The following is a 15,275-nucleotide window of genomic DNA, read 5'->3' on the forward strand; positions in this document are numbered from 1 at the left end:
GTCAATCAAATGGCCGGGTTCAAGGATTCAAGCGGCTTTCGGTTGGTAACCAATATGACCGTGCTTCCAATGTGCAGTGTTAACGTTTCCATAAACAATTATCAGGAAGCATATGCGCTGCAATACTTGTAATGGAATAACTAATCAAGAATGCTAATCATTCGATGTAATTAATTATATGCTTCTTTTATTACATGATGATTATAAATTGTTAAATCATTAAAGTGTTTCTTAGGAATTCGGAATTATTTTAATCTACTAATATTATATCATTTTGTTAATAGTTGGGATAAAAATATGACGTCAGCATTTACACTTAAACTGCAACTGATTAACTCAGCAACAGTGCATCGATGAACTTAATTAAATTTTTGGCTCTTAAGGATCAGTGTATATCGACCGTATGGTGAATACAATCAATGCCGTAGATCACTTCAAACCGAATTTCGTGAAGGTCATCCAAAATCAGTTGTTGTTTCGGAAAATACTGATGCTTCACGCAGACTGATATTGTAGGATCCTCACATGATCCATCGTAATAATGACACAACTATAGGCATTAGTGGGACTAGCATACATCCAATATTGCATGAACATTTTAGTGTAGAAAAATTTTACCACGTTGAATCCCATACAATTTATCAAACTCTCAAAAAAAGACTTGTGTCGATTAGTCGGGTGAGAAGTTAATAAATTACGACTGCGGAGTTTCGAAAAACGTCTTTGAAAACGTGATTAGTGATTAATCGTGGATTTATACGTATGAGCCAGAAAGTAAGCACTAGTCGACTGATTGGGTGTTTCAAAATGAGTCGAATGAAACAAAAGCACTGTTTTTTTGGAAAAACCGGACCATATCACTAAAACATCGTAGAACAGTTAGTTCGGAGTGATTCACAACCATTTCTTTACCGGTTGTTTTTCAAAAACTCAGGAAAACCAGCTACCGAAGATTTCACCACGGCAATGCGCGCTCTTACGCATCGTCTGAAACAACTGCATCGATTTGATGAGTATTCAACCGTATAATCGTGACTTGGCACCAAATGATTTTTATTATTCTCTTACGTAAAAAAATAAACTAAGAGGTCAACGTTATTCGACACCTACAGAGCCAATTGATGCGTTCAGAACACATGGTTTGGAAATACCTCAATCAGAGTGGCAAAAGTGCTTCGACAGTTGGTTCAAACGCATGCAAAAGTGTATAGATCCTAATAGAGAATATTTTTAAAATCAATAAAGCGATTTTCTATTATAGTATTTGTTTTTATTCTCGAATTCCGAAAGATCTAAGTATGAACTTTTTATTATAATTGGAAGGATCTCCGCCTTATTACAGTTTTCTTATATTTTCTAATTATCAGATAAGAACTTTTGAAAGATTTTATAAGAAATTGACTGCTCTAAAAATTATCTCTCTTTTTTCCTAAACCTATCCGTTCAAGTGATATTAACCATTAAAGTTTGAATATTTTAGGACATTTTTTCTTAGTTTTAAAATTCAATAAAAAAGTCATTATAAATTGGAAAACTCATACTGTCGTAAGAAATTTACCGCTCTAACTTAAAATAATTAAATTTTAATAGTTAATGTGGAAACGTCCAGTCTGTCTATAAGGCTAAGCCTGTAAGGTAGTACCTATTATTCAACAACTGCCTATACTAAGTTTAACCAATGTCGGAAGGACTCATATTACATAAAAATTGGCTATACCAGACACATTTCCTTACCTAGTCATTTCCACAATTGAGAACCCAATCTAGAATTAAAGGATGTTTTTAGTTTTCGTACAACTCAAAACCATATTCAATCTCAGCTAGCAGAAACCAAAACAAGACTCCTCCGCTGTTATCGGACCACTATAGCATATAGCTGACATACAAACTGGATGATCGGAATCAAGTTCTTGTATGGATCATTTTTTTATTTGACGACATTTCCTCACGAAATTCAGCGTAGGCTATTATTTGAGGAAACGGTAAAATCTCCGTACCATTTCTTCAGATCGGATCACTATAGCATATTAGCATATTACACTTTCAGATTACGTTATACATATAGTTGCTATATTTTTCTTTATTTATATTGGTGGTGGTCCCAGATCTAAATTGTGTAACAGTTATCGGATATTTTTAATTCCAAATATGTTTTCAAAATTGCTCCTATATTTTTTTTCATTTTCATCGTTATTGGAACACGATTAGTGACGCCCTCTTATACTCAAATAATTGCTCCATATGACCTAGAACTCCTCTAATATACAAGGTGCGTTCCAAAGTAAACAGGACTTAAAAAAAAACAGAAGAAATGTTTTTTTTCGGCAAAATCAATTTATTTTATTTAAAATAGTGTCTTTCTGCTTCAATACAGCTTTTTGCGCGGTCCAAAAGCATGTCGAATGAGTGTTTTAGCTCGTTGGCCGGTATGGCCGCCAGTATGCCGGTGCAAGCCTTTTGAATGGCCTCTACATCTGCATAACGCTTTCCTTTCATGAGCAAATGCATTTTTCCGAAAAGGAAGAAGTCGCACTGGGCCATATCAGGCGAATAAGGGGAGTGGTTAATGGTTAAAATGTGATTTTTGTTAAAATAATCGTCCTTTGAATGTGAGCAATTTTTGGTCCTCAGTCAATTTGTGCGGAACAAACCATACATACAACTTTTTAAGTCAAAATGTTCGGTAAAAATGCGATAAATGCGATAGTTTTGTATCCAGTGTTTTGAAATAAAGTTAAAAAAATCAAACCTTCAGCTCTTATCGAATGCACCTTTAAACACCTTCCACAATGTTTGTATCCGTTTAGGAATGTACTGTACAGCCATCGTTTTGTAAATACTTGTTCTTACACCGTTTGTTGCTCCAATATTGAAAAAGGAAACTACTATCAGAAACAGCGGAGCATTTATATGGAACTAATAAAATAATGGAGAAACCATATAATGAGATGGTAATATTGACTGATGAAAATCTAAGAGAAAAGTTCGACTAATTGGTAGCAATTACTTGTAGTTGCTTCGTGATAGTCAATATAAGAAAAATGAAAATTTTACTGTAAGATTGGTCGGCTTAAGTTAATCCTTCCGTGACGTTTACTTATTTATAACATAGACATTGTAACATCAACTTATTGAATCTCTTGCAAAAACGTATCTTAAGACTCTAGAAACTAGCCTGTTCTATCAGCCTATGTACATCTGCGTTTATTTATTTAACTACCCGAAAATATCATGTAATCTCACAATAAAACATATATAACGGAAATTCGTCAACACATCAGCTGGATTTCCGTATGAATGAACTCATTGCTAGATTACCACATTATTTCGCCACATTATAAGATCATTAAGTAAAAAGTTGATGGATCGATGACAATTGGACACGCTTAAGCGATCATATGAAATTTTGATGAATCTCTTTTTCGGGCAACTGACATAATTGTGGTGACAAATTGGCGTGACGTCGTCAACTAGCATACAGTAAGCAGCAGAATCATTAAAGGATACACATATATGTACATATGTATGTCCACATACACACAAACAACGTATCTACCTTCAAGACTAGCTGATCATGTGACATTTCCTATATGAATTTATAGTAAACGAAATCAATTGAGTTGTGATCGATTACATTTTGACAGCAGTGAATTGTCAAATGGCAACACAACATTGTTACAACGAAATTGTTACGCAAATTAAGCAATCCCACGCCCAGATTTCGGCATGGAAAGAAAACGCACAAACAAAAAAAAATTATTTATTGAAAGACAATCTGACAATCAGTTGGGTTAAGCAGTACACATCAGCGCTTCGCTAGAAAGAAAGACAAAAAATAATGATAAAAGTGAAAACTCATTTAGAGCGCCAAATACTGGTAGATAGAGGGGAAGAGAGCACGGCAAGAGAAATAAAATTGCACAAAAAATTGGCACCTCAAACTAATTTCATTAATTTTACGATTTGATTACGTTCGTCTGTCGCTAATGATATGCGTTGGCAGACATTTTATGAATTCCTTGACAATGGAATTAAGTCGCTGTGAAAATGGAAAAAGTTTTCCTCACACCAAATATTGCCGTTGGAATTTTATTTTCTGCAACTCTGGTATTGTGTGCCTGCCGGAACAGCATTGTGATGACTGGTGTTCATCGATTTTTTACAGTTGCCGGCGTTGTTTTTGCTAACAGCGCGAATGTGTGATTTTTAATATATGGAGTGAGAGTTGGCAACATTTTATTTGTCGTTTTATATATTTTTGGATGTCGATAAAAATGCAAAAATTTTTTGTCTGTTGGTTAGAAACTGAGTATTTTCGGGTTTGGAAAAATTTAATACTTTTATTTTCTAATGTGCTTACTACATTTAGAGTCAGTGTTGACCTTTCTGTATGACTGAGTTTTTCTTCTTTTAAAAACCATAAATATTGTCTCCTTGCTCGAGTGAACCTCTTGAGTTATTGCGAGCTTCCATATTAGGGTTAGTGGGTCCGCTCTTCGGACAACCGACAAAACTCTACATATGCATTTTTACTTTAAACTTCTTCAACTGTATACTTTTGAGATTACTCTATATTGTTGCTTCTTTGAGGATAAATCAGAACGTAAAAAAAATTGAAGATTTATATAAATTTACTACTTTCCTAACTAATGAGCAATTACACCATTTTTTAAAAGATTGGCACCAACAAGCTGCAAAATTTCACAGCAGAAACTGCAAAGTAGATGAGCTAGTCAGAGGGGTCACCCTTGCTATGCTCACATTGAAATGGAGCCGAGTTGGATTTCCATTGGTGTCTTATGTATGCCCGCTTAGCAGACGCTGGTCAACGACCAGCTACTTTTATCCTTCAAGCATAGAGTAGAACGGAGATTCACTACAAATTACTTGCACTGAGCAGCGTTCATCTTGCCGCAATCGTAGGAGATCTCTAGGTAAGGCTAAAAAGTTGTCAAAGTTGTAGGTGTGAAGTGGAAACATCCGAGCACTTTCTGCCGCATTGTTCAGCTTTTGCAATACTAAGACTGAAACATCTCAGTAATCTTACCGTCAGCGAACTAGAAGACATCGCAGAAACTGGTATTGGCCATCTCAACAAATTTGTGATAATCTTATAACACTTTATCGATCTGTAAGGGACTTATGATGAGTCGACATTACGAGTTTTCAAGAGAAAGGTTCTGCGAAAAACTTATGGTGCCTTGCGCGTTGGCCACGGCGAATATCGTATTCGTCACATTGCGAAAAGAAGAACTCGGCTATAACCTCAGCCGAAACCCTATGATGCTAGCGCTGCGTACTTTAGTTTGTATAATAATTTGTTTATTATGTAAGCTTTAATAAAATAAAAAAAAAAAAAAAATATAACCACGTAAGCGGTGTCTACGCCATTAAAGAAGAAGAAGAAGGGACTAATGGTCCTGTATATAAGAATTTTCCGATACCACAACGGACCAGCCTTCTATAAAAGTAAGATCCCCTCGGATCGACCTCTTAATCTAACCAGACCTGCTGCTTTTTTGGAGAATAATTTCGCTAAAATCCGAGCTGTTAGTGTCTGTAAAGAAAGAGAAATACATTTTTTCCAATAATCAAATTCTGTCTAAAACCCTTTTTTTATTTAATCTGCTAAGAGGTATTTTATTTCAAGTTCTTGTACAATATTATATAGTATATTTTCGTAAACGGAGTAACGGTGAAAGTTGGTGTAAAACTTCAAAAACCGCAACGATAAGTCCACTTTGGTGCAGTGAGTGACCCTGGTTGACAGCTATCCGATGTGGGTACTGCGCCGATTCATTACTGTCGAAATAGTGGACCTCATTCAGCGAATCTTATTCAAAAGAGGCTTGAGAACCTTGCCCACCGTTTTCTGAGATTTACCAGGTCTGATCCACATCGGTTATCTAGACAAGGTCAAAGTGGTCATGGTATCTATTTGGACTAATTCGGCGTCGAATTATATAAACATGACCACATTTAACGAAAAAAAGAGTTTTTCAATCGTAAAAGTGTCCTGGCTTACATCGTTGCCTTGGCAATGGAATTACAAACTTCTGATCAATCCTTGATATTCTCTAGATTTGGAACTTCCTCTTTTTTCAAATTTGAAAAAGTAATGTGACGGTGAGAAATTTTAATTAAATGAGGAAATTAACACCGTCGAATTGAGAAGTTGGAGCAAAGCTGGGTCAAATAGATGGATATAAAAGCATTTTGTGCTGGAAATAAATACCAATATTTTTCAAAATTGTTTTTATGGTTTTTATTTTATTTTGACTTTGGTCTAACTAAAAGAGCGAGTAAAACATGACTTTTATGCGGAAAAACCTCTTTAAGTTCACAGGAATTTATGTGTCTTTGTCATTATCTTGTATTCTTATACCCATAAGAATAAGACCTTAAAGTTTAAATTACCATTATCTCAGTAAGGAACTATAATAGAACCGTATTATATTCATTTTACATATTTCGGAATAAAACTAAAATTTATAATCTTAAAATATTCATTTCTATTTACTTCCGCTAAGAACTATTTGATAGCTTTCAAAGTATATACTAATAGATATGCCGCTTTAAATTCATATAAGTCACTTATATATACTGTATGTATGGCTATTATGTACCTCAATTAATTTAAATAATGTCTTCATAGTCCTTTATTGTCCGCTTTGTGAATGACTCTTTATGCTGTGCTCTCAATGTATACTTACACAGATATATACATACATATAATTACTTGTATTTACTATATGTATATGTAGTTATGTATGTATATATCCGTTCCACATTTAAGAGTGCGTGTGTGTGTTTGTGGAAGGATAAGCGACTGCGCATTTGAGAATTGGGTGGCGCCCAAAAAGCTGTGAGAGTTAACAAAGCCCAACAACAGTTATGTGCTTACAACCCTCATAAAGAGTAAATATCGCATGAATTTCTTTCTACCAACAACAGCCATTATGGCGGCATGTGCCGTTGCGAAATGGCGTGTGGAATAAAAATTAAAAATAAACTAGAATATTTATACAAATTGAGCAAACAAATAAAACAAATAATTATTCATATTAAATATGCATGCGTAAATGGCAACTCTATATGTGGACTAAATCAATAGGAAAATGGTAAATAAAGGCAAATGTGTTTATTTTTTATGTAAATATACATTGCCGTTATACTGGTAGAATGTGAGACGCTTTCACTTATCCTGAGGACAATGACTTTTGATAGGAGCATAGTAGTCGTTGGACTCATTTTTATAGGAATAAGAATATTTAAGAACCTCAAATGAAATCAAAGTTAACTGAAAACACAAAAAAAAAAATGAAATGGCTAAAAAACGAAAGCACCATCAACAGCAACTATTTAATAGCATTATTGGGCCGCCGGTAGCATTTAAAGAAAAAAAGAAAGTTGAGGCCTTGCATCGTCTCGCGAACCATTGAAAACGATGGCAAAAATCTATGAATTGGGCTTCGAATTGCTTCCGCATCTCCTTATTTACCTTATTCTGCAGATCCAGGCCCCCAGCTACTACTTCCTGTTCTCGGATTTCAAAAGAATACTCATTGAGAAGAAATTTAAGGCGGTATTCTGTTCTGTTCAAAATTCAAATTATTTTCGGAGATATAGGCATTTTTCTGACCCGGCATCCAAACTAGTTCGGCCGGAACTAATCGAACAAAAGACATAAGGAAACTTTAAACGCGTTTTCTCAAAACTGACTTTTTCGGAACGATACCCAGGATTTCTCAGGATCTACTGGACCGATTAGCTTGAAATTTTTATAGAGTCTTCTTTATAGGCTTGTCTATGGTTGGAACTAGCCCCATCCCCATTTATTTTTATTATTTTGTGAAAAAAATTTTCCCCACTTTTCCATAGTTCCGGCCATTGCGACATTATTCTAGATTAATAATCTTTTGTTTTGGTTTCAGATAACTAGGAGGGTTGAAATCATAGGTATGGTCACGTGGAAATTTTGAGAGACCCCCACTTCGTCAGCTCATAATTTTTGAAATTTTTTACTTTTTTTTAGTAATTAATTTTTTTCTGCACTCTTCTAAAATAAACAAATAACTAATAAAAAATGGATAGTAAAAATATTAATTGCCTTTTTTTACGACACTTTAAAAATTATCTGAAATTCATGCTTCTAGACTAGAATACTCCCTTAAGTCGAATAAAGAGGTGACCGCGGAATATGAGAGCTATTATGAAGCAAAAGATAAATTGAACTACAAAAATGTTATCGAAAATTTAGATGGTCGCTATAATCAGAACATTACCATGGAAGGAAACTATGTTGAATAAAAAAAAAAACGAATTTTGTCCAAAAATGTGTTTTATATGGTAGGCTGGGGATTTTATATACGCGAACTAGTCCTTAAAATTTTGAGATACAGACAGGTTCTTTCTTGAAATACTGTTTATTTAACATGGTATCTCGCCAAAGTTGGTATAGATTGCCGAAGTTAACGCTTCTTCTTGTTTTTCTGCCGAAATTCCTTCTAATGAGACAAAGAGTTCAAGGTAATTTTCATTATAAATGAGCAAAAAATCATACTCTAATTATCACATCACACTCATCGTAATAACTCGACGATATCAGCATATAAAACGACTTTACTGCGATCTATAAATGGTAAAAAAAAATCAAAAATAAATTCTGTAGAGGTACTTTTTTCAATAGCTTTTTTTCGCCAGATTGCGCGTGTGTCGTGTCAAGCTGTCATGTCATTTTTGTTCAGTATTGTTTGGCATTTAATCGTGGAAAGACTTACGTGTGAACTTTTACAAATCGTTCAACTTTATTACAAAAATTCACTTGCTGTAAAGAATGTGTTTCGCGTGCTTCGCTTAACTTATAGCCAACATAATTGGTTACTGAACATACTCTTCTCAACACCATCACCCATCTTGAGACCCTGCATTCTTTATTTCATAATATTTGATCGAATAAACCGCGACCAGCACGCAGTGAAGAAAATATAGCCGCCGTAGCAGAGAGTGTACACGAAAACCGTGGAAAGTCGATATCACACACATAGACTTTTTTCTGTGAGGATATGTAAAGTCTAAATGCTTGCATGTTGCTCAAAAATTTTGCATTTTATATAAACTCAGCAGAAAATGTAAGAATACTCCGAATCTTATGATGACATTAACCCCACTTAGGGAACTAAAAAACAATGGCTACACTAGCGGTCGGATTGGTTGAATATTTAATTAGACGTGATTTTGAATTTTTTTGCATCAGACTCTAGAACTTAGACAATTGGTTTTAGTAAATAAAGATTGAAGAAAGGACATTAAAAAACTTTATGGAAAACAAAGATACTAGAGAGGAAGATATAAGACCGCAGTTGTTCTCAGTTTGCTTGAACAGCTGGTATAAGTTTCGACTCTACTCTACTCTCTTAAGCTTCATGAATCGAAGGCTGTTCATATTCCACAAATATTGAGATAATAATATCTGATTTTTCGGCTGAACTAGTCGTAGGTCTTTCATCTTTTTGAATTTTTATAAAGCAAATTTTTTATGAATCACACTTTATGTAGAGCAGATCTTTATCGAAACGCAATAGCATTATTAAGAATTAATGAATAATGAGTAAATGAGAAAATAATGTGTGTCGTTAAATAATTTTTATATACAAATATGGAGTTCCAATGAATTGTATTTGTTTTTCAATCAACACCCAGCCATTATGGCATATCATTACAATCATTTGAAGCATATAATGGGATAATATGTGATCCAGAAAATTATAGGATTTCATTCGTAATTAAAACTAACTAAGTAATTAAGTCTTAGCTTTTGGCCTTTTCAATTAAAAAGAAATGTTGAATAATTTGTTTGCCAAGTGCTCAATCAAGTGTGTTATAGTTACGATATTACTGCATACCCTACATATATGTAATGCTTACGACGATTACAAAGTAATCATATGTAAACAAGGTTACTTGCACGTGTAATTTACGTATTTATGACATTTTAATTGTGAACTCAAATGTGATTCACAGAAACGTCAATAATTGCCATTTAAATATTCGCAATAAATTGACATTGGTATTTTAATTACGTAATTACTTCGATTACTTATGTTCGCTACTAACCTGAGAGTCCTTCAGGCCCAGTCTTTCGGCCAATTTCTTGCGATCCGGCTTGCTTATGTATTTCTGTTGTTGAAATCGTTTCTCCAAACCTTTGCGCTGAGAATCTGTGCAACAATAACAATAAACAACAACACGTAAATCAAAATGACCACAGACGTGTGAATTAATGTACAGTTATTTAGACGGCAAGTAATGGCCCAACACTTACCGGAGAATACGGCACGACGCATCATACCTCGACGAGGCTTGCCACGCGTCGAATGCGCCCAAGGGAAGCCTTGACCCGGTGGCAGGGGAAACACTTGTGCACCAACTGCAAGGAGAGAGTGAGAGAGTTGCAATAATGTGAGAATTACGTTTTGTGGCGGAAACGGAAGTGCGTGGGAAATGCATTAACATTACAACAAGAAGTATGTGTGCGTGGTTTGTAGTAGTGGAGGCGCATAGCAGCGCGCAGTGGGAGCTTGTTGCTGCATTAGAATACTGTTGCAATTAATTGTTGCATGCCACACACTGCACAAATGTGTGAATGTGCGTGCGACAATGTGTTGACAAGTGCAACAACACAACAATACCAGTTGCGGACATTAGTCAAATTCTATTACCGGCATGCCACAAAATGTGGCAAGTGCCCACAACAGTTATGTAGCCCCTACTATGAACTGATACACACACATACATATAAATGCAGGCATAAAACCGCACATCCAGTCGGTTACATTACAACAATAATTCAATACAACAACAACACATTACAGCAACAATATACAATTATACAACAATATCAACACACAAAATAACAACACCAACTCACCACTCATGTAGGGATTTCTGCAGTGCGCCAACAGTGAATGCAAATGCGGATGTTGCAAGCTATGTGGCAGGAATGGCGTCGGCCGGCTCGGCAATGGTTTCGCTATCACTTGATGACCAGCCGCTTGGCCGGGCAATGGTGAATGGTGTGGCGGCATGTGTGCTTGTAGTTGATGTGCTGGCGATTGCAGGTGTGATGGCGCCATTTGCTGTTGTTGTTGCTGCTGCTGTTGTTTCTCCTGCGCCAACGCCGACAAGTTTAGTCTTCGATTATTATTATCTTCGAGCACATTGCCGCAATCATTGTGACCACCAACAACACCACCTTCGTATGGTCGACCATCGATTGTATTGGCGATGTTATTGCTGCTGTTGTTGTTGTTGCTGTTGCTGCCACTACCACTGCCGCCGGTGCCGGTGGAGTGATTGTCGCTATCACTGATGGTGCTGCCCGGTGATGACGACGACGCTGCGGTTTGCGGCTGACAACTATTGCCGTTGGCGGCGCCGATGGTGTTCAGCTGATGTGGCGGCAGGTGTGGATGGTGTGCCAGGTGGGGGTGGTGTGCATGTGTTAGTGGATGCGTGTGTGGATGGTGTGTCAGAAATGCAGGATGCGGAAAGTGTGTATGATGTATGAAGTTTTGTTGTAAGTAAGGCCAAATATGCTGCGGCTGAATGAATTCTGTGGGGAGAGGAAGAAGAGAAGGAAAGATTTATTTAATAATGTATATTATACAAATATATAAATGTCAAATATTTGCTACAGTAAATATTAGCCAATTATCTTAAAAACACTCTAAAACGTAATCGAAATATAACCGAATCTATAAAGTTTCGGTAAAATTCAGAAATCATCATAGAGTTTTAAAACTAAGCGAGAGAGAGGTATCTAAAATCAAATATGCATATAGGGTTTTCACAAGTCTCATAAAGTTATAAGTTATAACGATTCGAAGGCATAGCATTGGAAATTATAACTGTGTAAACTCATTTTTGTATGTAATCCAACAACAATTTTTTAAGCAAATGTAAAAAGTTACAATTTTATGATTTTACGATGCTTTACGAAGGGTTGTGAGTACCCCAATAATGTTTTACCATTGTAAGCAAAATTCTTATGAGCTCAGAATCTGCAAAACACTGGTTAGATTCCTAGATGTTTGTATCTCACAGTTGTCTCTCTTTAGTATTTGGAAAAGTGTTTCCTAATACATAGAGTATGTACGGTCGTCAGTAATTATATCAGATTACCAAAAACATTGTGTCTTTAAACGATAAAATCGGTCGTCTTACGAGTACAAAAATGGACCTGGATTTTGATTCGAACAACTTAGCAGAATTTCACAGAATTATTTGAGAATGTTCCCTGCCGTCTCATCAAGTCCTCTAATGTTTAAACATCCAATAGATTTCGAGAGAGGACTTTACTTCTCAATTGCCTACTCAGTCCGAAGTAGCACCTATTGGCAGAGTTATTCTGCGATGGCTTTCGAGGCTGACGTAGCTGTTAGTGTTAATGCTAGCTAAAAGATGAATATTATTATCTACAACTTCAAAGTCATGATTGTCAATAGGCACATGGGAGCCTAATTGAGAGTGCGACGACTGTTTATTTCATGATTGGAGATATTTCGTTTTGCCCTCGTTCACTATCAGACCTATTTGCTTTGCTTTTTTATTCAGTCGAAAGCAGATTTAACGGTGCGGTTGTTGAGGCCAATCAATATTATTGTATACTTTTATAGAAGTTTGTACCTTCTCTATTCAGCTTTGCAGCTCGAATTATTTTCTCCAGGAGCAGATTGAAGAAGTCGAACGATAGATAGTATTTGAAAGTTTGAAGTTTGGTATGGAACGGCTCGGTGAGGTCCTTTCCGTACCTGATGATCTTTTGGTATTGCTCAATGTTAGTTTACACAGCCATATTCGTTGTGCGGGGATTTCATTGACGATGTTTTTTACGTGGCAGGTCTCAAACGCAGCGCACAACCCTGGGAAATATGTTTCGCTTTCTCACTTTAGCTCGCCTTCGAAGGGCTGATTTTTGGCTATCCAGAGGATACCTGGTCCATGACCGGAAGTCGTAAGCTGCTTGAGCCATATGTGAAAGAATCCCATGTCATTGGCGCTCAGAGAACTTTCCTCAGTTGCGTGAACTTCTACGCAGGACTCTCCTTTTTATGGATAAGCTTAAAAAACTCTAAATGTGTGATTTACATATCCATATTGCCCGGATTTTGATAAGTACCTCATCGTATATGACACCTTTTGAGTTTCGATTTTTTCTTCTTTTTCTAGGATGAAAGAAATATCCTATGGATACTGGTTTTATTGGCGGCAAGTATCATTTTCAATATTTAGTAGATATTACCTATTTTCTACACTAGAAAAATTACAATTCTCAAAACATACTTAATAAAGCTAACAAAGACAGTAAGAACTCTTTTCAGTTAGTTTTATATTCGATTTTTTATTAACATATATTCTGCGAATGTTGAAATACATTCCAATATTTTATATTTTTGGTTCTATCTGTTAAAAAATTAAAAAAAAAATTACACCAAAAAGCTTTTAACTGAAGCATAAAACTCATTAGCGCACAAATGCCAAGCATTAAATTTCACATAAAGTCAAGTCACACCAATTTGTATTCACTTACATACAAATATATTCGTATGTATGCCCTTGGGAGGTAAGTGAAACATCCTTGTTAAAATAGCGGTTAGCAAAAGATTAAACGTGGCGTAAAATAAGCTGCCAACTAAACTAAAATTCAAAACCGCACATTTGCACACACACAGCTGCTTATCGAAATGCACATGTGAGGTGCAAGCGCATGTGGAAAACACATTACAAACAAGCAGGCCTCGGCAGTGGCACTAAAGAGGCGTTAATACGTTAATTGTTTCTGTCTAATCGAATTAAAATCACAAGCGGTATCCCCGCTGCAATGCAAGTATCACATGTGTAGGCGACGCGAAGAATGAAGCTGAATTTGTTTGAGGATATAGGAATGTTTAGATGTGTGTATAAAAATACCCGACGGTAAAACGTTAGTAGACGAAGTTCGTTCGAAACAATACCAAGAATGAAACCAATATCCTGCGAAAATTAAGCTATATAACCAACATCATATAACAATGTATATTTTAGTACTCGCAAAGAGTATAATTTTGGAAAGAATATGCTGGATTGTATCATAACTATAATCGCAACTGTTTGCTTCGGGTATCACTTGAACCCCTACAAATATAGCTAGCATAGCTGAGTGTACTCGGAACTGTTGCTGTTCGTCCTCGATTAAAAAATTAAATAAAAATACTTTTGAAACCAATTAGTAGACTAGACCAAGGAAACAGCGTTAAATGACAGAATACCTTTCTATGTAAATTTTTACTTAAATTTGAAATCAGAAAATAATAACAATAGATCTAACTTCGAAAATTATGTTGCATATTGCTACAGTCCGCAACTTTTTTCTTGTAGTTAACACTCAACTCAGCAACAAATATTTACCGTTACTCTTTTTAATAGGCTAGGGATTAATAAAAAAATGTTTACCTTGCTCGAAGGTGTTGATCAAACATACAAATGTCTTTTTCATAGTATGTATACATCGAATGCCGGAACTTTAATCCGCTAAAACTTACCCCCAACCCGAATCTCGCCCACGGAACCACCAGGTTAAGTATTACTTCATCGAAGAGAAAAGGACTTTAAATCTCATCTCTCATACGGACTGACTGAGGTCTAATATACTCTGTAGTATGTCTTAGTTTTATTATAATTAGAACTGGCGCTTCTCTGACAGCTTTCCATTTACCAGAGGATTGACATATGAGTGCCCATTTTCCAAAGAAAAACTACCTTACTTACCTTCTAGGTAGGTTGACGTATGGATCATATTTGGATAAAAGTCTGGGAGTATGAAAGAAAACTTTTTTAGAGATATACTAGAAGACATTTCGTTAGCCCCTAAATGTCTTCATCTTTTGAATTGTAGCCAATAATGTTGTAGGATATAAAAGTACTTGTATGTCGGTAACCATTCTTTTGTTTTAGGTATGTTTTTCGTTGTCTAAAACTTTCAAAAGCATTCGAATAAAAAAACAATAAATTTATCAAAAAATTTTTCCGAATAGTAGAAAAAATATTTTACCTATTTTATGTTGAGACAGAACTGCATGCCACTGACTATCAACTCATAAGCGTCTAATAAATAAATTTCATAGATATATTTAAACATGAAGAGATTTAAGAGCACCTTTCTGGACCCATTTCAGACCAGTTTTAAAACAGTTAATGCATCTTTCTTTAGAACTACTTCCTTTTCATAAAGGAAA

At 35.5% G+C, this 15,275-nt stretch overlaps 1 protein-coding gene across 1 annotated transcript in view; it reads right to left on the reverse strand.

The window, feature by feature from the left end:
• The window catches only part of LOC105223628 (uncharacterized), a 45,829-nt gene that overhangs the window by 23,576 nt on the left and 6,978 nt on the right, over positions 1–15,275 (reverse strand). The window contains exons 2-4 of the mRNA XM_011201387.4: positions 10,931–11,614; positions 10,325–10,429; positions 10,117–10,220 (exon numbers count right to left, since the gene is read on the reverse strand). Coding sequence (XP_011199689.4) covers positions 10,117–10,220; positions 10,325–10,429; positions 10,931–11,614 — 893 coding nt within the window. The remainder of the gene's footprint in view (positions 1–10,116; positions 10,221–10,324; positions 10,430–10,930; positions 11,615–15,275) is intronic.

The sequence above is a fragment of the Bactrocera dorsalis genome, chromosome 5 (genome assembly GCF_023373825.1).
Source record: "Bactrocera dorsalis isolate Fly_Bdor chromosome 5, ASM2337382v1, whole genome shotgun sequence".
NCBI classification, from domain to species: domain Eukaryota; kingdom Metazoa; phylum Arthropoda; class Insecta; order Diptera; family Tephritidae; genus Bactrocera; species Bactrocera dorsalis.